A 14,886-nucleotide genomic window follows, 5' to 3' on the forward strand; every position below is an offset into this window, starting at 1 on the left:
ATTCCCTGGAGTTAGCGATGAGGCTTTGGTCCCTTATTTCACTTTGGCCTTTTATTTTGTTTCCAGCCCTTTTTTTCATATTTATGTATCACAGACACTGCAGCCTTGCTTCAGAATCCCCACAAAATCCATTGGCTTGGGTATAAAATTGTCTGTCAGAGTGCTTGCTCAATATAGCAGTACTGACTTTTAATCAGTCTCCAGGGGAATCTTCACCTGCAAGGTGCACTCAGAAGCTCCAGAGTTTCTCATAACACAAGCATAAGAGCAGAATGTGATGGATGGCGCCCTCTAGAGGTAGTCCAGCTCCAGTGCGTGGCTCAAAGCCTCGAGATCAGCCCTACAGGACACTCTCCAGAATGGCATGTTCTTCTGATAAAACAAAAATAATGTCATATCAAACGCGTGTATAGAGTATAACATTGAAACTTAAGATAGTATCTTTTCAGAAGTTTTCAGTGTTTCTGCAGAAGAAGAGCATATGTGAAGTATTGTCCCATTTGGAGGGGTGCTATAGTACACAGATACATCTGGATAACATTATAGAAAAGCATTAGAAAAAAAAATCTAGGAAAATCTCAAAACAGCAATTTCATGAAAAAACAAACCCATACCACAGAAGCTGCAGAAATCAAGCATAGTGTAAGGTTAACTGATTTGCTGTGGCCCATTTTTCAGCTGTTAAAGTAATAATAAAACCAGACAGTTTTACCTTCTTGGCTACAGTCTCCTCTTCAGCTCCATCTCCTATCACCACATAGACTGCTCTCCGACCAAACCTCTGAGAGACACGCTCAAAACAACTTTCTTTGCCTTTGAAAAGGAGAAAAATCACAGTTTAAATTATTATTACAGCCTTTTCACTTGCTTAACTGTGATATTATCTCCTTGCCTACTTTCCCTTGAAGTTTTCTCACCTGTCTTGGTGGCACTGTATATGTTCTCTATGGGGAAGGCTGAACCTAAACCATAGAGTAACACCTTGGACAGGGCTGGAATGAGCTGAGTAGTGGTCACCAACACATTCACACAATTAGGCCTGAAAGAGGGCAAGACAGGCACTAAAGTCAGTAAATATGACAAACAAATATATTTTGTCACAAACTGAGAAAAAAAAATGAAAATGTCAAATTAAACAAAGCTAACATTTAATTCACCTCTAAGTGGTAATAAAACTATGGAAGCATAAACTGACCTTGAGTTGATGAGAGCCAGAGCTTTGAGTGCTTGAGTCAGCCACAGGTCAGTGAGGACTTCCATCTCTCTCCTTAACTGTAACCACTCTTCTCTCTTGGGGCTGCCCAGTAAACCTGACCATCAAGAAGAACAAAAGCTTGACAGATAATCTTGGAAACAAGTATTTTACTCTTCTTCATATCCAAACTGCATGTTTATGCCTAGAAAGAAAATAGGAACCTAATGAAACACATCACATCATCACACGCACCACCACACATTTCCTATAATCCTATAATTATAAATTATAGGATTTATAATAATATAATAATATTCATAATCTTTATAATCTCTTCTGCTATTTGCACGTTCTTTACTGTAAATTCCTAAGTTAATTTGTAAATTTTCTAGTAACCTGTAAATTGTAAATATTGTAAAACTTTTTTTCTGTCATTTAATAGTCGGGCATTGTACAGCTACAAGCATTTCACCCCCATGTCATACTGTGTATGGTTGTGTGTGTGACAAATAAAATTTGAATTTGAATGAACTCAAATGAAAAGGTCCTACTTTATGACTTCAAATCAATCATCTTTTGATTCTTAGATGTTAAGATTTAGTTCTTTAACTCTTTACCCACTGAAGCCTGACTAGGTGTAACACTTACAGTTAGTTTCTCTTTTGCTTTTAAGGGCACTGGTGAAAGTCCTACAGTTGATAAATATTTGCATTTGTGTAGAATAATCTCATCATCTAACTTCCTGTAAGTGTTTAATAAGTGCACGAAAACCCCACATAAAAGAAGGAAGGAAGAATTTCTAAACTTTCACGTCACACATAGACAGCAATGTTGTATAAAATGAGACTAGAACTTACCCCCGACATTATTTTTGTATGTGTTGTAGATCTCCTTGACTCTGCGGTATCGGAAAGCTAGTTTCCTCATCCAGTCCACCCCTCCGTGGACCCCTGACCCCAGGCACAGAGATCCTGCTCCTGCTGGGCTCTGGAAGCCATCCGACCCAAAGTTATAAGTGCTGCAGAGTCACAATAAAGAAAACAGCCAGGATATAAATCATAAAGGCGTGAGCTGAATTCTTCTGAAGATCTTATTGTAATAGTTCATCATTGTTGACATTGGTACTCCAAGAATCAGTGGCTATATTCACTAATATATTTTAGGGTTGCAGGAATTTATTAAAGCAATTCAACCATTGAAAAAGAAAGCATTGCTCGAGCTTTTCATCAAATGTAGGGAAATGTGCCAGTGCAAATGAAACTGTCCGGGCCAAGAAATCCTGTAAAATTGAATGAGCATTTGTCACTAAAAATATTATATACATGTAGTGTGACTAGAATAAATATAAAAACATACTCAAATGAAAAGGTCCAAGTTCAATAAAATAAATATGTCAAAAATGTACTTTAATACAGACTGGTTCGCTCAAATCATTCCTAAAAGCATCTTAAAGTGTTTCAACAAGTTTATGCAATAAAACGCCAGCACTGAGGGAGACAGAGGGAATGAAAGAGATAGTTTGATGAGAAATGAAAGCACTGGATAATCCTCTGACATATTATATGACTGTGGAAGTAGGGAAAATAAAAGACATGCACATGCTTGCATGCATGAGCACACACAGATGCACACAGCCCCCATCTCATCTTCATGCTTTTCTCTTCCTGCCCACTAAAACCCAGAGGGCAAGTCTGGTTCACAAGCCATAGCAGAACTGTCAGTTTCCCAGCTAAGCTTTGAGTACAGTAACACAGCAGAAACTTTACCTCAGGTCCTGTCCATTGTCATCTGATGCCACGTCATCAATATGGACTTGGTCACATTCCTGGGAAATGAAAAGGAGAGCAGATATATGATGAGATCCTTTTCAGAGTAAAGCCATTTACAGGCAGGTCTCTGCTCTATAGAAATGATAGCACAATGGATATGAAAAAAAAAGGGTTAAAATAAAATACAAGGAAGGAGGAAATAAGGTGTCAGGAAATGGGCCAGTAAGGCGCCACGGAAAAAAAGTCGTCAACATAGTGGTGCAATTCTAGCGCAACCACATAGTGAAGTAAAGTAAATCTGCACTTTTTTTTAAATACACCTAACAATTTAACCACTGGTTAAAAAAAAAAAGAAATTCTCTTAAGAATCACTCATTGTCCGACAAGCACAATGGTTTGCATATTTGTCTCTGTTGGACGTTAATGCAGCCAACCAGACTGCAGGGAACAAAACCACACTGTAGCTTAACCAAGTGTCTGCAGCCAAAACACCTTCAGCAATATGCAGTAAAACAAGAAATTTGAAAACAGCTATTATGATTTGATATGTTAAATTAAAAAAAAAAAAAAAAAAAGTAGGACAAGTCAGTCATCACAGACTAAGTGAAAACACACCATGCAAAGGTATCAAGCAAAAACTTGCACTCTGGTTTCTGCACACTCAGTGATATACTCTGTTTTTAAGCACGCACATGCTTAAAAATGGAGTCCTAGTATGACTCCAAACTGTAACGCAACGGCCCAGTACAGACCGGCTCTCCTATCACCTTTCCCAGACGGAGACGCTACCTCATCTCCCTTACATTGCTGCATAACTATATTCCCAGGGGCTGCAACCCACTCCCACTCAGGTGACATCCACCCATGCTGAAATGTAACTGCTGACCGTACAATGCGGATTACCTTTGTATAATTTAATTTCAAACATTTGATTATTTAATACGGACAAAAGCAAACTGGATCCTTCATCTGTCAGCTCTGCAAGTCCTAAAATGTCAATGTAAGTGCAGAATAAAATAAAAAAATTGCACATATGCTAAAAGTCTCAAAAAGCAAAAGTCTGAGTTAGTCTGATTTTGATTAGACTGCAATAGTTGTATCGTTAAATTGAGATAAAGAAAACTAGAACACACTGAAATCTTTTTTTTTTTTTAAACCATTAAAATTTCAACTGGCAATGATGGACTTGATTAGTCAGACAGTAACACCGACTATTTACAATACGTGAGTCATGACAGCAGCAGTTGTAGCCACTGGTGTTGCCACAGACATGATAAGGACAAGATAATTGCACCTTAAGACTTAACAGGCTTTGTCAGCCTGATATGGGGCACTGCTTTAGAGCTTTACTGAGTCCTGACAACAAAAGGAGGGATAAAAACTGGGTTTGCAAATGGCTTTGTTGGCTCCTTTCCCTCTTCTTGACTGTTCCTCCTCCCATTTGACTAATTTCCCCCTTGGATACTCAGACACAGACCTATAATTATAGCACAAAGTGTACTTGTTCTCTTTTTCTATGCAGCTCTTCAGGTTTTCTTCTTTGTCAGAACAAGGTTAAGGAATTTAGGATGAAAAACACATGCGTTGTTCAGTCACTAGCAGGTACTAAAATGCATTTTAATGACCAACAGAGGCTTTTATTTCTTTTTTTAAGGAGTCATCATTTTAAGACGTTGTGTATTAACTTTGGGAGTTTTTTTTGATGTCCTGTCAATTCCCCATGAAAGTAAATTGTTTGGGTAATGCTGTAAATGCAGCAGAAAGAATAAATACGAGATAGATATTGTGTGAAGGGATTTCTTCAATGAGTGCCACCGTGCTTTATGTAAGAAGAAAAAGCAGCAAAATGTCAAACCGCTCGCTAAGCTCTTGCAGGCAAGGTTTTCTGGTTAACTGTATGCCAGCTTACATTGCTGGATAATTTTCAGTGCTACAGTTTTCCAGCTTACTGGAAAAAGTCACACAATTATTAGAATATATTGAGATCCAGTGCACTGTAAGCCAAATATGAAAATAGTACACTGGCACAATTTTCTTTGTGCAGCAAAGCACACCGCTAATTAATCAACACTGAGTCTTGGAATTTTCATTGTGTTTCTTTTTTCAACAGTTACGGTTCATCACACAAATTTCAAACCTCACCTCCAGGTCATTGAAGAAAAGCCTTGAGTCAGCCAAGTTGAAGATCATTTCCTCCATCCACAAACCCAGAGACACTGCCTTTGAAGAGTCCTGATACACACAGAGGCAGGAAAAATTGACACATGTTGTATATGCCATTCTCGCACAAGATGGAGAGAAGAAAACTGTTAAAAGTTAGTGTGGACAGTAACAGAATTTTTTCTTTTTGGCATCCTTAACTAAAACTATAAACAGATTTGGCACCATGAATAGAATGTGAATGTGAACAAAGGCTATGCTCTTTGTTAGCATGTTCATAGAAATAAAATTCTGGGCTTATGTTCAGACTAGAAGCTTTGGTATTTAGAGAATAAATTGTTCATTTAAAGCTATTTAACATTACTGCTCTTTTCATTATGTCAATGCACACATAATAGAAGCTTTGTTCTGCTCTAAGTAAAAGGATTTACATAAACAGGTTCCAGAAGAAGGTAGGCGTGAATATTTATCTGTCAATCAAACTTTATTGCTTATCGTTATCTCTGCCATCTTCATTCTGAGCTATTTGTTTTGGCGTTCATAAATTCAGTCAACTGTTCTCTGCTGCTGCTTTTGGTCAGAAATGCAAACTAATCGAAGTCAGCAACTATTAAAACCCTTATTTTCAGTCGTATACATGTAGACTCGTTTAACTACTGGCACCTTAAATGCAATGGATATAATAGCTGAAATGTAGTCAGTCTTTCACCTTTTCCCTCAAACCTTTTATTTTCTGTTATTTTCAATCATATAGAAAGCAAAGTAAAAACCAGGTTTTGCATTACAATAACTTCCATTCAGTTTTTAATAAGCATTTTCTGAATTACCACATTCAGAAAATATAAATCATAATGTGCCAGCAGTCTGGCTGACAAATCATCCATGTTGTTCAACTTTTTTTTTTTAAAAAAGAAAAAAAGAAAAGGTGTGTACATATGAGTGGTGCATTGTTTTGATAACTCCTCTTTGGCAGCAAGACACGCAAAGCCAGGAAAAGTCAGCCAAAGGTGATCATTTAATTAGTTCATTTGAAATGACAAGCAGGGCTGTGTTCTCACTCAGGTTGGTAAAATGGACTTGATGACACAAGTAGGGTAAATCACAGCAATTACAAAATACCTCCCTCCACAAAAGGGCTTAAAAAAAAGGTGATTAAGGACAAAGGCCAAAATAAGTTCAATAGGAGCGACGGGGAGGACACAGGTGACTGGGAGAAAATGCAGTGGGCGAGGACTAAGGAAGAGGTGAATAGAAAGGGTGAAGTGGGTGGAGTTAAAGGCTTGAGAAAGGTTTGTTTGTCCAATAATTGAAATAATTGTCTGTAATCACCCTTCTCTGAAGACTGTGGTTACTACTACACAGAAAATCTAATAAAAGCCTCTTTCTTTTAACCCCAAAGCAGAGGAATGAAGATGAAAACTGGTAGAAAAGGAAAGAACATGCAAGAAAAATTGGTTCCCAAATTTGCACCTTTGCAGGGGACTTTTGTTTGTGATATAAAAGACAGGGTTTGGGAAGAGAATTCACACTCTGGAGAATAGAGTGAGGTGCTGCATGATAAATGAGATAATGGAAGCAAGGTTTTGGGAGTAAGGGTCAGCTCCTCATGTGGACATCTATTCACCTCTGGCTCACCAAGCTAGTGAAAACAGGTTTCTTTCAACAGACCCATTAGTCTTCCTCAGAGTGGGCCCAGACTTACCTTTACTTTATAAATGCCCAAGCATTTGTTAATAATAAGAGCAAATTACATTGATCCAGTTGGAAGAGGCTTATGGTGAGAAGCAGGATGCAAACAGAGTTAATTAACTCCAGAAATGATTATATTATTTCTCCCATAGTAGGAACAACAACAACAAAATATTTCTAGCTTCTGAGCCATCTCAATATTAGTCTATTCATTTGTTTTTCCACTGTCATTCATTCAGTTCCTTTACTGCTTGTCTTAGTTTTGATGTCAGAATCTGTCCCGAGTTTCCCTAGATCCAACAGTGGGGTGTTTGGGTGGTGGGAGGAATCAGGAATTTCTGGCACATGAGTCACATTTCAACACATCCACACAGTCTAACTTGCTCCTTCTCTTTTCTTGGCCCTTCTGCTCTTTCTCTCTTCACCCCCTCACCGTGGCAGAAGAGAAAGAAAAAGAAACAACAGATCCCTGGCCCATCAGAAACGCTGCTCTCAAACTCCCATCAGCCTTGTGTCAACCCACAGGGGGACCGTGAGAATTCAAAACACAGATCCCCGGCCAAAAACAAGAAATGCACCACTGTCCGCCCCTCGTCAGCTGCCTGTCTGTTATGTAAAGGTCCCGCTGGCTGTCAATCACACGGCAGGTTGTCGGGGTAGCTAAACAGCCCTGCTGCATTATGAAAAGAAACAGGAGGGCAGAAAGGAAAAACAGCCAGCGTGTGAAAATGCTCAGGGATGAGACCCAAAGGTCACTTGTCTCAGGCAGCCAAACTGTTGACCACTAAGTTAAATAAGCACTTGATTGCTGAGAGAAAACAGGGTTACGCGTTTGTTGTTAGGATCATGTGTCCACCAGCCTTATCGCTAGAATTGGGTGTGAATATAGCTTCAGTACATACTCCTTACGGTAAATGACAACAAGAATGGTCATATCGCCATACCTTGCCAAATCGTGTGGAGAAAGTTCCCGTGAGGAGCGAATGGAAAATAATGATGGTTTCATCCAGATCCCAGATAAACACTCGCTGCAGTGAAATAACAGATATGTAATGTTAACCACATGACAGTTTGTGAGTGTGTGTGAGAGAGAAAGATAAATATTGGAGAGAAATGCTGATAATTTCCAACAATGTGTGACCATGGGTTTACCTCAATATCAGAGTCCAAAGGTGGAGCGGGGTCACTGGCTCTTTTTCTTCCTCTTAACTTGCCATCTGAACCCCTTCGTGTTGGGACCCCCTCCTCTTTACCTGGTGTGGGGGGGCTGGGTGGTGGGTGGTACTCTCCTAAAAGACAGAAATATTTTTTTCTTACTTTTTTTTTTTTTTTTTTTTTTTTAAACTGGTCACAAACAACAATTTGTATGTTCAAAGGGGCAACCACATGGTTTTCAGAATCATCAGGCAAGTAAAATTTTAAATATTTCAGTTTTTGTATTCTTTTTCTTAATGTCACAATGATTTAAAAAAATGACACATAGTATAATTAAAGTGATTAAATGACTCATATATTCTTAAAAAAAGCTTAGAAATAAAACAAAATACAGTTTTTACCTGTATGTGACTCTGGGCTGTGATTGGGCAACATAATTGGGTGTTCTGGGTGCTGATAGGCTAATGGAGCAGTGATCGCAGCAGGGCTAATGTTGCTACTGGTTAGGTAGGGGCTGTTGTAGTGATGTGAGTTATAATACGGCGAGTATTGACTCTGACTGTAGCTTGAATACGCTGAAAACTCCTGCCAACACAGACAAGAATATTAGTCAGTGACGTCAAACATCAGTTGATAACCGATTACAGGACTTTTAGAGTTCCCCTTTTATTTCTGCAAATAACTATATACAAAGAAACATTTTGTTCACGTGTTGCTAGTAAGAACTTAGATACTCACTTGTTGTGCAGGGTTGAAAGGGGTTGAACTTGATATTGCATGGGTGCCTTGAAAAATTCCAGAGGAGATTCCACTACCTAAGGAATGATGCACAGACAAGGGTTAGCTTTAAGGTATAAATCACTCATAAAGGATTAAAAAAAAAAAAAAGATACAATTTCAAACTGGAGGGATATTTGACTTTGCTCCATCTAGTATTGTTGAATCCGCTTCATATATAATTTCGCAAGATCCAATCTGATCTGTGATCTGAGTAGAGGAAGTACTGAGCAGTAAACTTTGACTCCTCTTTGACAGCTAAGTGCTGTAGAAGGTTAGAGTGTGATTTATTATGGACATGACAATACAGGTGGGAAAGTCTGCTGCTCCTGCTGCTCTGGGAATCTTCGAATCTAATCAAGCCAAGGCAAGAATGTCTCCCTCCGAGCGATTTTGCCCCACATTAATGCCGTCTCACCTCGCATCTTCCTGTCAGGTATGTGCATACTGTTTGTTTGTCTGATTAACTACTTCTCCTGTAATTCTATCACCTTCACCCACAGAACTGGATATATTTCTAATTTTCATTCCATCCCTTTAGTTTAACCATTATCTTGATGTAGCTTTAAAAAAAAGCAAATTAAATTAACCCCCCCCCCAAAAAAAATAATAAAAAAAATAAAAAAATGCAATAATGCTGGCTATTAGCCAAAGAGGATCAAATGAACTTCTACTAACTGTGAAAAAAAAAAAGTATGTTGTGTGTGGTTCCTTAAAATGGGGATACTATTTCCTAACAACTTCATGTAAAACAGTTACATTTTCAGAATTTACAAACAGACAGTTATGCATGTTATGAACCGAAGAAGATGACAGTTGACAAATTTTGCAGTCTTTGCTAAACCAGCTGAGTTACAGGACAGTTGTAGTAACTGTAAAGTAAAAGAAAGAACATTTTTAAAAGCAGTTCGACCTTTTAATGTTCCCGTTTTAGAGAAACTAAAAGCCGTTTCTTGTTAAGCAGCTTGATATAGATGATTGTGTCTATTGCCATCTGCATTCATATGAAAAACAGATCAAATGACATGCCTACTATTTGTTTTATTTCCACCTGTACTGTTTATTGAATGGGTGGTTTTAAGCAATAAGTAATTCCATGGGATAGTTTGGAAGTTAATTAACAGACACTGCTAGCTTCCTAGCTTCCTATATGTAATTACCTTATGTTTACCCTTCATTGTTTCATAAGATCATTGCTCCTTCTTCACCATGACACAGTGCATGACAAACAGTAGAATAATGACTCAGTGGAAGAATCACAATGAAATGGTCTCAAATAACACAACAGCCTTTAGAGCAGTGGTTCTTAACCTGGGTTCGCTCGAACCCTAGGGGTTCGGTGAGTCGGTCTCAGGGGTTCGGCAGAGCCTTCGCCATGACATGCATGGCTCATTTTGTGCACCAGTAAAAAAATCACATTTTATTTTTCACTAAAGAGGGGTTCAGTGAATGCGCATATGAAGCTGGTGGGGTTCGGTACCTCCAACAAGGTTAAGAACCACTGCTTTAGAGTGACTAAAGGAAAAATATAGGACGTCTCTGGAGTAAACACAAAAAGCTCCCATAGCCCCCATTTGGTTTGAGTTGTACACACAGTGTACAGTAAGTTTTTCTGAAGGCTCTTTGTGGTGTGTGTGTGTGTGTGTGTGTGTGTGTGTGTGTGTGTAGCTTGCGTATTGTGTGCAGTATAATGGATGACATGGAAACATTCTGAAATCCTACAAACATTTGGTTGTTGTGGCAGTTTATTACCGTTTGAAGTTTTCAGTTAATGATTTATGCATACAAATATTCAAACAACTGTATTTTGTTTGGAAACAGTGTCCTTCAAGCTTTAAGTACACTATGTTAAAAACTGTTTGTTGGTTCAAGGGTGATCTAACAAAGCACAGTCACTAAAGGCTTTGCAGTTTCTGAGAGGCTTCATCAAAAGTGTGTTTACAAGAATATTTACATTCCTGTGTAATGCCTCACATCTGAATATTCTCCTAAAAGAAAGTTATATGGAAAAAAAGATTTAACTTGTCTGTAAAGAGCTGACAAGCAATTGATCTGGAGTCAGTGGGTGAGTGGAGAAAGATAAAGCATGACATTCATATTGGATAACATTGGATTTTAAGCAGAGCACAAACTTAACCGTGTAAAAGACTAGCGATTCTTCTTCGAAGAGGAAGATTAGGGTAAATTAAAAAGCTGTGGAAACAACTACTCAGTCATCAGTCAGTTAGTCCAGCGGTCCCCAACCTTTTTTGCGCCACGGACCGGTTTATGCCCGACAATATTTTCACGGACCGGCCTTTAAGGTGTCGCGGATAAATACAACAAAATAAAACTAGTACCGGTACCGAAAAAAAAGAAGATTTATTCATAACACACGTGAAAAGACCCAGGAAAACCGAGTTAACGATAAAAACAATAACAAAATAACGCTGAAAACCGATAAAAACCCTGAAAACCATACATTTCACACCTGAGCCTCAACTCTCGCGGCCCGATACCAAACGACTCACGGACCGGTACCGGTCCGGGGGTTGGGGACCGCTGAGTTAGTCCGTTAACTAACTGAAAGGAAAAGGATCTATCACCATGACTATTTTGGCAATAGAGTAAACTATAGTTATTCACAAACAATGAACTCTGCTTATTCACAACATGACAGTTTAGTGCTCATTTTAACTGCAGCCATGAACTTAGAAATGCTTGTGACAATGCAAGTTCCCAACATTAGATGGCTTTTAACCTTGTACAAAGTCTGTGTGGTGTCTGATTTTGTTGAAGTGAGAATAACACAAGGTAATTATCCTTGCTAGTGAGTAGTCATTTGGTATCCAACCTTATAGACACAAGAAGAAGAAAGGCAGTAAGATTCAGAAAGTACTGGGTTGTTATTCTGAAAAATATTCAATGCAAAATAACAGCATTTTAAAAGCACGTCCACTCATCGGTTTATTGCCCGAAATTGTTTCATCTTCTCCTTGTCGCTTTCATTCAGTGGAAAAAGCTCATGCTCTGTCTGCAATATTAAACCCATTCAACCCTCCGTAAAATGCCCCTTAACCTCTCCCCTCTCACACACAAGGTCAATTTCACGCTGGTTTCAAAGCCATAAAGTCGCACTGAGCAAGTCATGCTTTGGGCGCCGGACGACTGAGGAATGTGTACAGCACAGACACACACAGACCTGCACGGGCATAGCGCTGAACAGACTCACGAGTTCTACATCTTAGTCAAATCATTTGACTGCCAACAAGACCCTCTGCCTAGTTTTTGTTATCTCTACAATTCATATTTTTCCTCTATCCTCTCATTTTCTCTTCCTATCATCTACATGTTTTTTTTGACTCCCTCTCCAGAGAAACTGACACAAGCGTTTGCATGCTGTGTTGTTGGTCTGAGTGGAGAAAAGGGGCCTGACCCCATGAAAAAGAGGAGGGGTGGGGAGACTTTTGACGCCAGGAGTCCAGACCGCAGCTAATGGAGAACAGGTGTGGCAGAGAGAGGAGAGGAGCTAGGGATGACGGCGAGTATGGATGCTCCATCCAGTAACGCAATATCAGAGATGCCTTATAAAAGGTCTGTGCGTTGTTGTGTGCGGTAGCGTGTCCTTAGTTTCAGTACATACAGTGTTTCAGACTAACCATGTGTATGAGAGTAGCTGTAGAGACTTTGACTTGATGGAGTACTGCTGAAGTTGGAGTAGCCCAGTAGTCCTGTCTGTCCTGGTGAGTGACTTAGGCCATCCTCAGTTTTAATATCTAAAATAACATTAAAAAACAGAAAATTAATGTTGCATTCAGGGCAAGACTAACCAACAATGCTGGAAGTTATTTTCATTATCAATTATACCAAACACGCTATTACTAGAGTTTCGATGTTGAAATCAGAAAACGGTTTGGTCTAATTCATGGTAATCAGTTGAGATAATTAAACCTACAGAACACAATGAGGTTGACTATCAAGGTTTGACATTTGAGTGTCTAGATTGGTCCATCTCTTGAAATCCATTTTCCTGAACAGAGCCTAGATTAACCATAATGCTAAAACAAGTGACAAGTGACGTGATCAGCTTGTTATAACGCAGTGTTCTGCTGGTAAGCCTGTGGTTCTGGCCTTCCTGGATGTTAGTTTGCTACATGCCACCCACTTCGACACATGTTCACCCCTTCAAAGGCAGCAGGCTAGAACAATGCACCTCACGACCTGCAAAAACTCCACAGAAACAGCTCTACGGACGAATCAAAGACCCAAAAGTAATCATTTGGCCCCTGATCCTTCCAAATCCTAGTCATATCAACCAATCTGCGGGATGCCTAGAACAAACTGTTCCACTCAGCCCCAAACATCACAAGACGCAACCAGAGAGCTAGTGTATATGCCCTGACTAATCGCAGCTGTTTTGACTTGAATGAGAAAGACCCACAAAATATTGTTTTAATGCTGTGGCTTATTGGTGTAAGTAAAATGGCAATTTATCTTCGTAGCACAATGCCCTGGTTTGTTGTGTACATTACAAAATGTTTGTTCCCCTAGTGTCCACCTCAAGTCACTGTTTTAGAATGTCATTGCCTTGTATATTCATAAAACCATGTTTGTTTGTACTTACTGTAAGATGGCATGCTGTAGCCCTGTGTGTGGTGCGTGTACGATGCGTATGGTCCTGCAGGTTGGAGCGCAGGGCTGTACTGAGTCTGTCCATATGCTGCCATGACAATGATCCTGGAAAGAGGAAGCTTTTGTTAGAGAGTTTGACTTCTCTGTTTTTGTCATGTTAGAAAGGGGAAGAATGGGTGGATGCCAGGAATCTTTGATAAAATTGAAAGATACGCATTGTTTTTTTTGTTTTGGTCTCTTTGCTTCGTCTGTTATTAAAAGCTTAAAAACTTAAACAAATCAAAATAAAAAAGTTAAATGAAAGGAAAGGTGAGCTATAGCAATTTCCGGAATCGCAAATTTAAATTTTTGTACTTTACCAGCATAGCTTAGCTTAACCCATAGACAAAAATAATCCCTATTTGTCTTAAACAGTTCAGATCCTCAGTTTATCCACGGGGCTAAAACAAGCTATTTTTGCTCCGATTTCCTTTTAGTGTAGGCCCCTTTAAACAAGCTTTCTTTTGATTGGCTGCCTCTTGCAAACATAAGATGGCTTGATCTTCTGTGCTCACAGCCGGAGCTGTGTGAACTGGTATTTTGAAGAGTCTGAAACCCATGTCTACAGTTCATTTGATCATACGCACGCTTTATATAATAAGGTAAAGACATCACAAAAATAGAAAGAGAAAACCACAACAATCGGATGATCCTTCATGAGCAAGCACTTGGTAACAGTGTGAAGGAAAAACTCCATTCTATCAGGACAAAACTTCAGCCAGAACCAGGCTCAAAGAGAGTTTAATAATAACTAATGATTATTTACAAAGTGGTGAATAAACAAGTAGAATGAAAAGAGGAGAGAAGGAGAAATACTCCTATGCAACATAACTATGGGAAAGTTCAGAGTCACCTGATCCAGTCCTAACTACAAGCTTTATCAAAAAGTTCTAATCTTAGTTCACTTTTAATTTTAGTGGCAAATGTCATTAAAAGAATACCTGAGGATGTGTAATGTCCTTGGATTAGATAATAAGAAGCCCTGTGAAATGAAGCAAGAGTGGACACAATTTAGAAAAAAGTTAGAAAAAAAAAACATGAGATCAACCAAGAAAAAGACAATGTCACTCAAAGAAATGGTTATAAACATATAAATAGTTATGATAAGATGTTTATTCACTATGTAACAAACCTCTCAGTAATTTCTCAGGCAGACTGCATGCCTTTGTAGTCTGGCTCTCTTACCTGCTCCTGTAGAGAGAGAGCTTAAACCTCTTTATCCTCTCACACTAGTGTTTGTCAGGTTTCTTTCAGTCGTCAACTATCCTGTGGAAACAATAGTGAATACATACCATCAGGACATAGTCATGCAGGTTACTGACATGCTTCAAGCCCTGTTGAAGCAAAACAAGCAGAAAAAAATATTTTATTCATGCAAACAGTTGAAAAGGTGAACAGGTTTAAAGAAAACAAAGACTCAGGGAGAGAGATTAAGCTAAATGTAGCATTGATGTGAAGCCATTGTCACAGTGACTTCAGACAGTCAAATAA

At 38.9% G+C, this 14,886-nt stretch overlaps 1 protein-coding gene across 1 annotated transcript; it reads right to left on the bottom strand.

Moving 5' to 3' along the window:
- Positions 1–291: 291 nt before the first annotated feature.
- eya2 (EYA transcriptional coactivator and phosphatase 2) lies at positions 292–14,640 on the bottom strand. Its single transcript, XM_085354654.1, has 15 exons — positions 14,581–14,640; positions 14,337–14,377; positions 13,349–13,461; positions 12,384–12,500; positions 8,707–8,783; positions 8,370–8,553; positions 7,966–8,102; positions 7,758–7,841; positions 5,107–5,196; positions 2,962–3,020; positions 2,053–2,213; positions 1,196–1,310; positions 918–1,039; positions 713–813; positions 292–372 (listed from the first exon to the last, which is right to left on the bottom strand). Exons 3-15 carry the CDS (start codon positions 13,449–13,451, stop codon positions 292–294), a joined length of 1,431 nt encoding a protein of 476 aa, XP_085210780.1. The 5' UTR covers positions 13,452–13,461; positions 14,337–14,377; positions 14,581–14,640.
- Between the last annotated feature and the right edge of the window lie 246 nt (positions 14,641–14,886).

The sequence above is a fragment of the Diplotaxodon limnothrissa genome, linkage group LG5 (assembly GCF_057381915.1).
Source record: "Diplotaxodon limnothrissa isolate DT_005_m linkage group LG5, D_limnothrissa_male_GT1.1, whole genome shotgun sequence".
NCBI lineage: Eukaryota > Metazoa > Chordata > Actinopteri > Cichliformes > Cichlidae > Diplotaxodon > Diplotaxodon limnothrissa.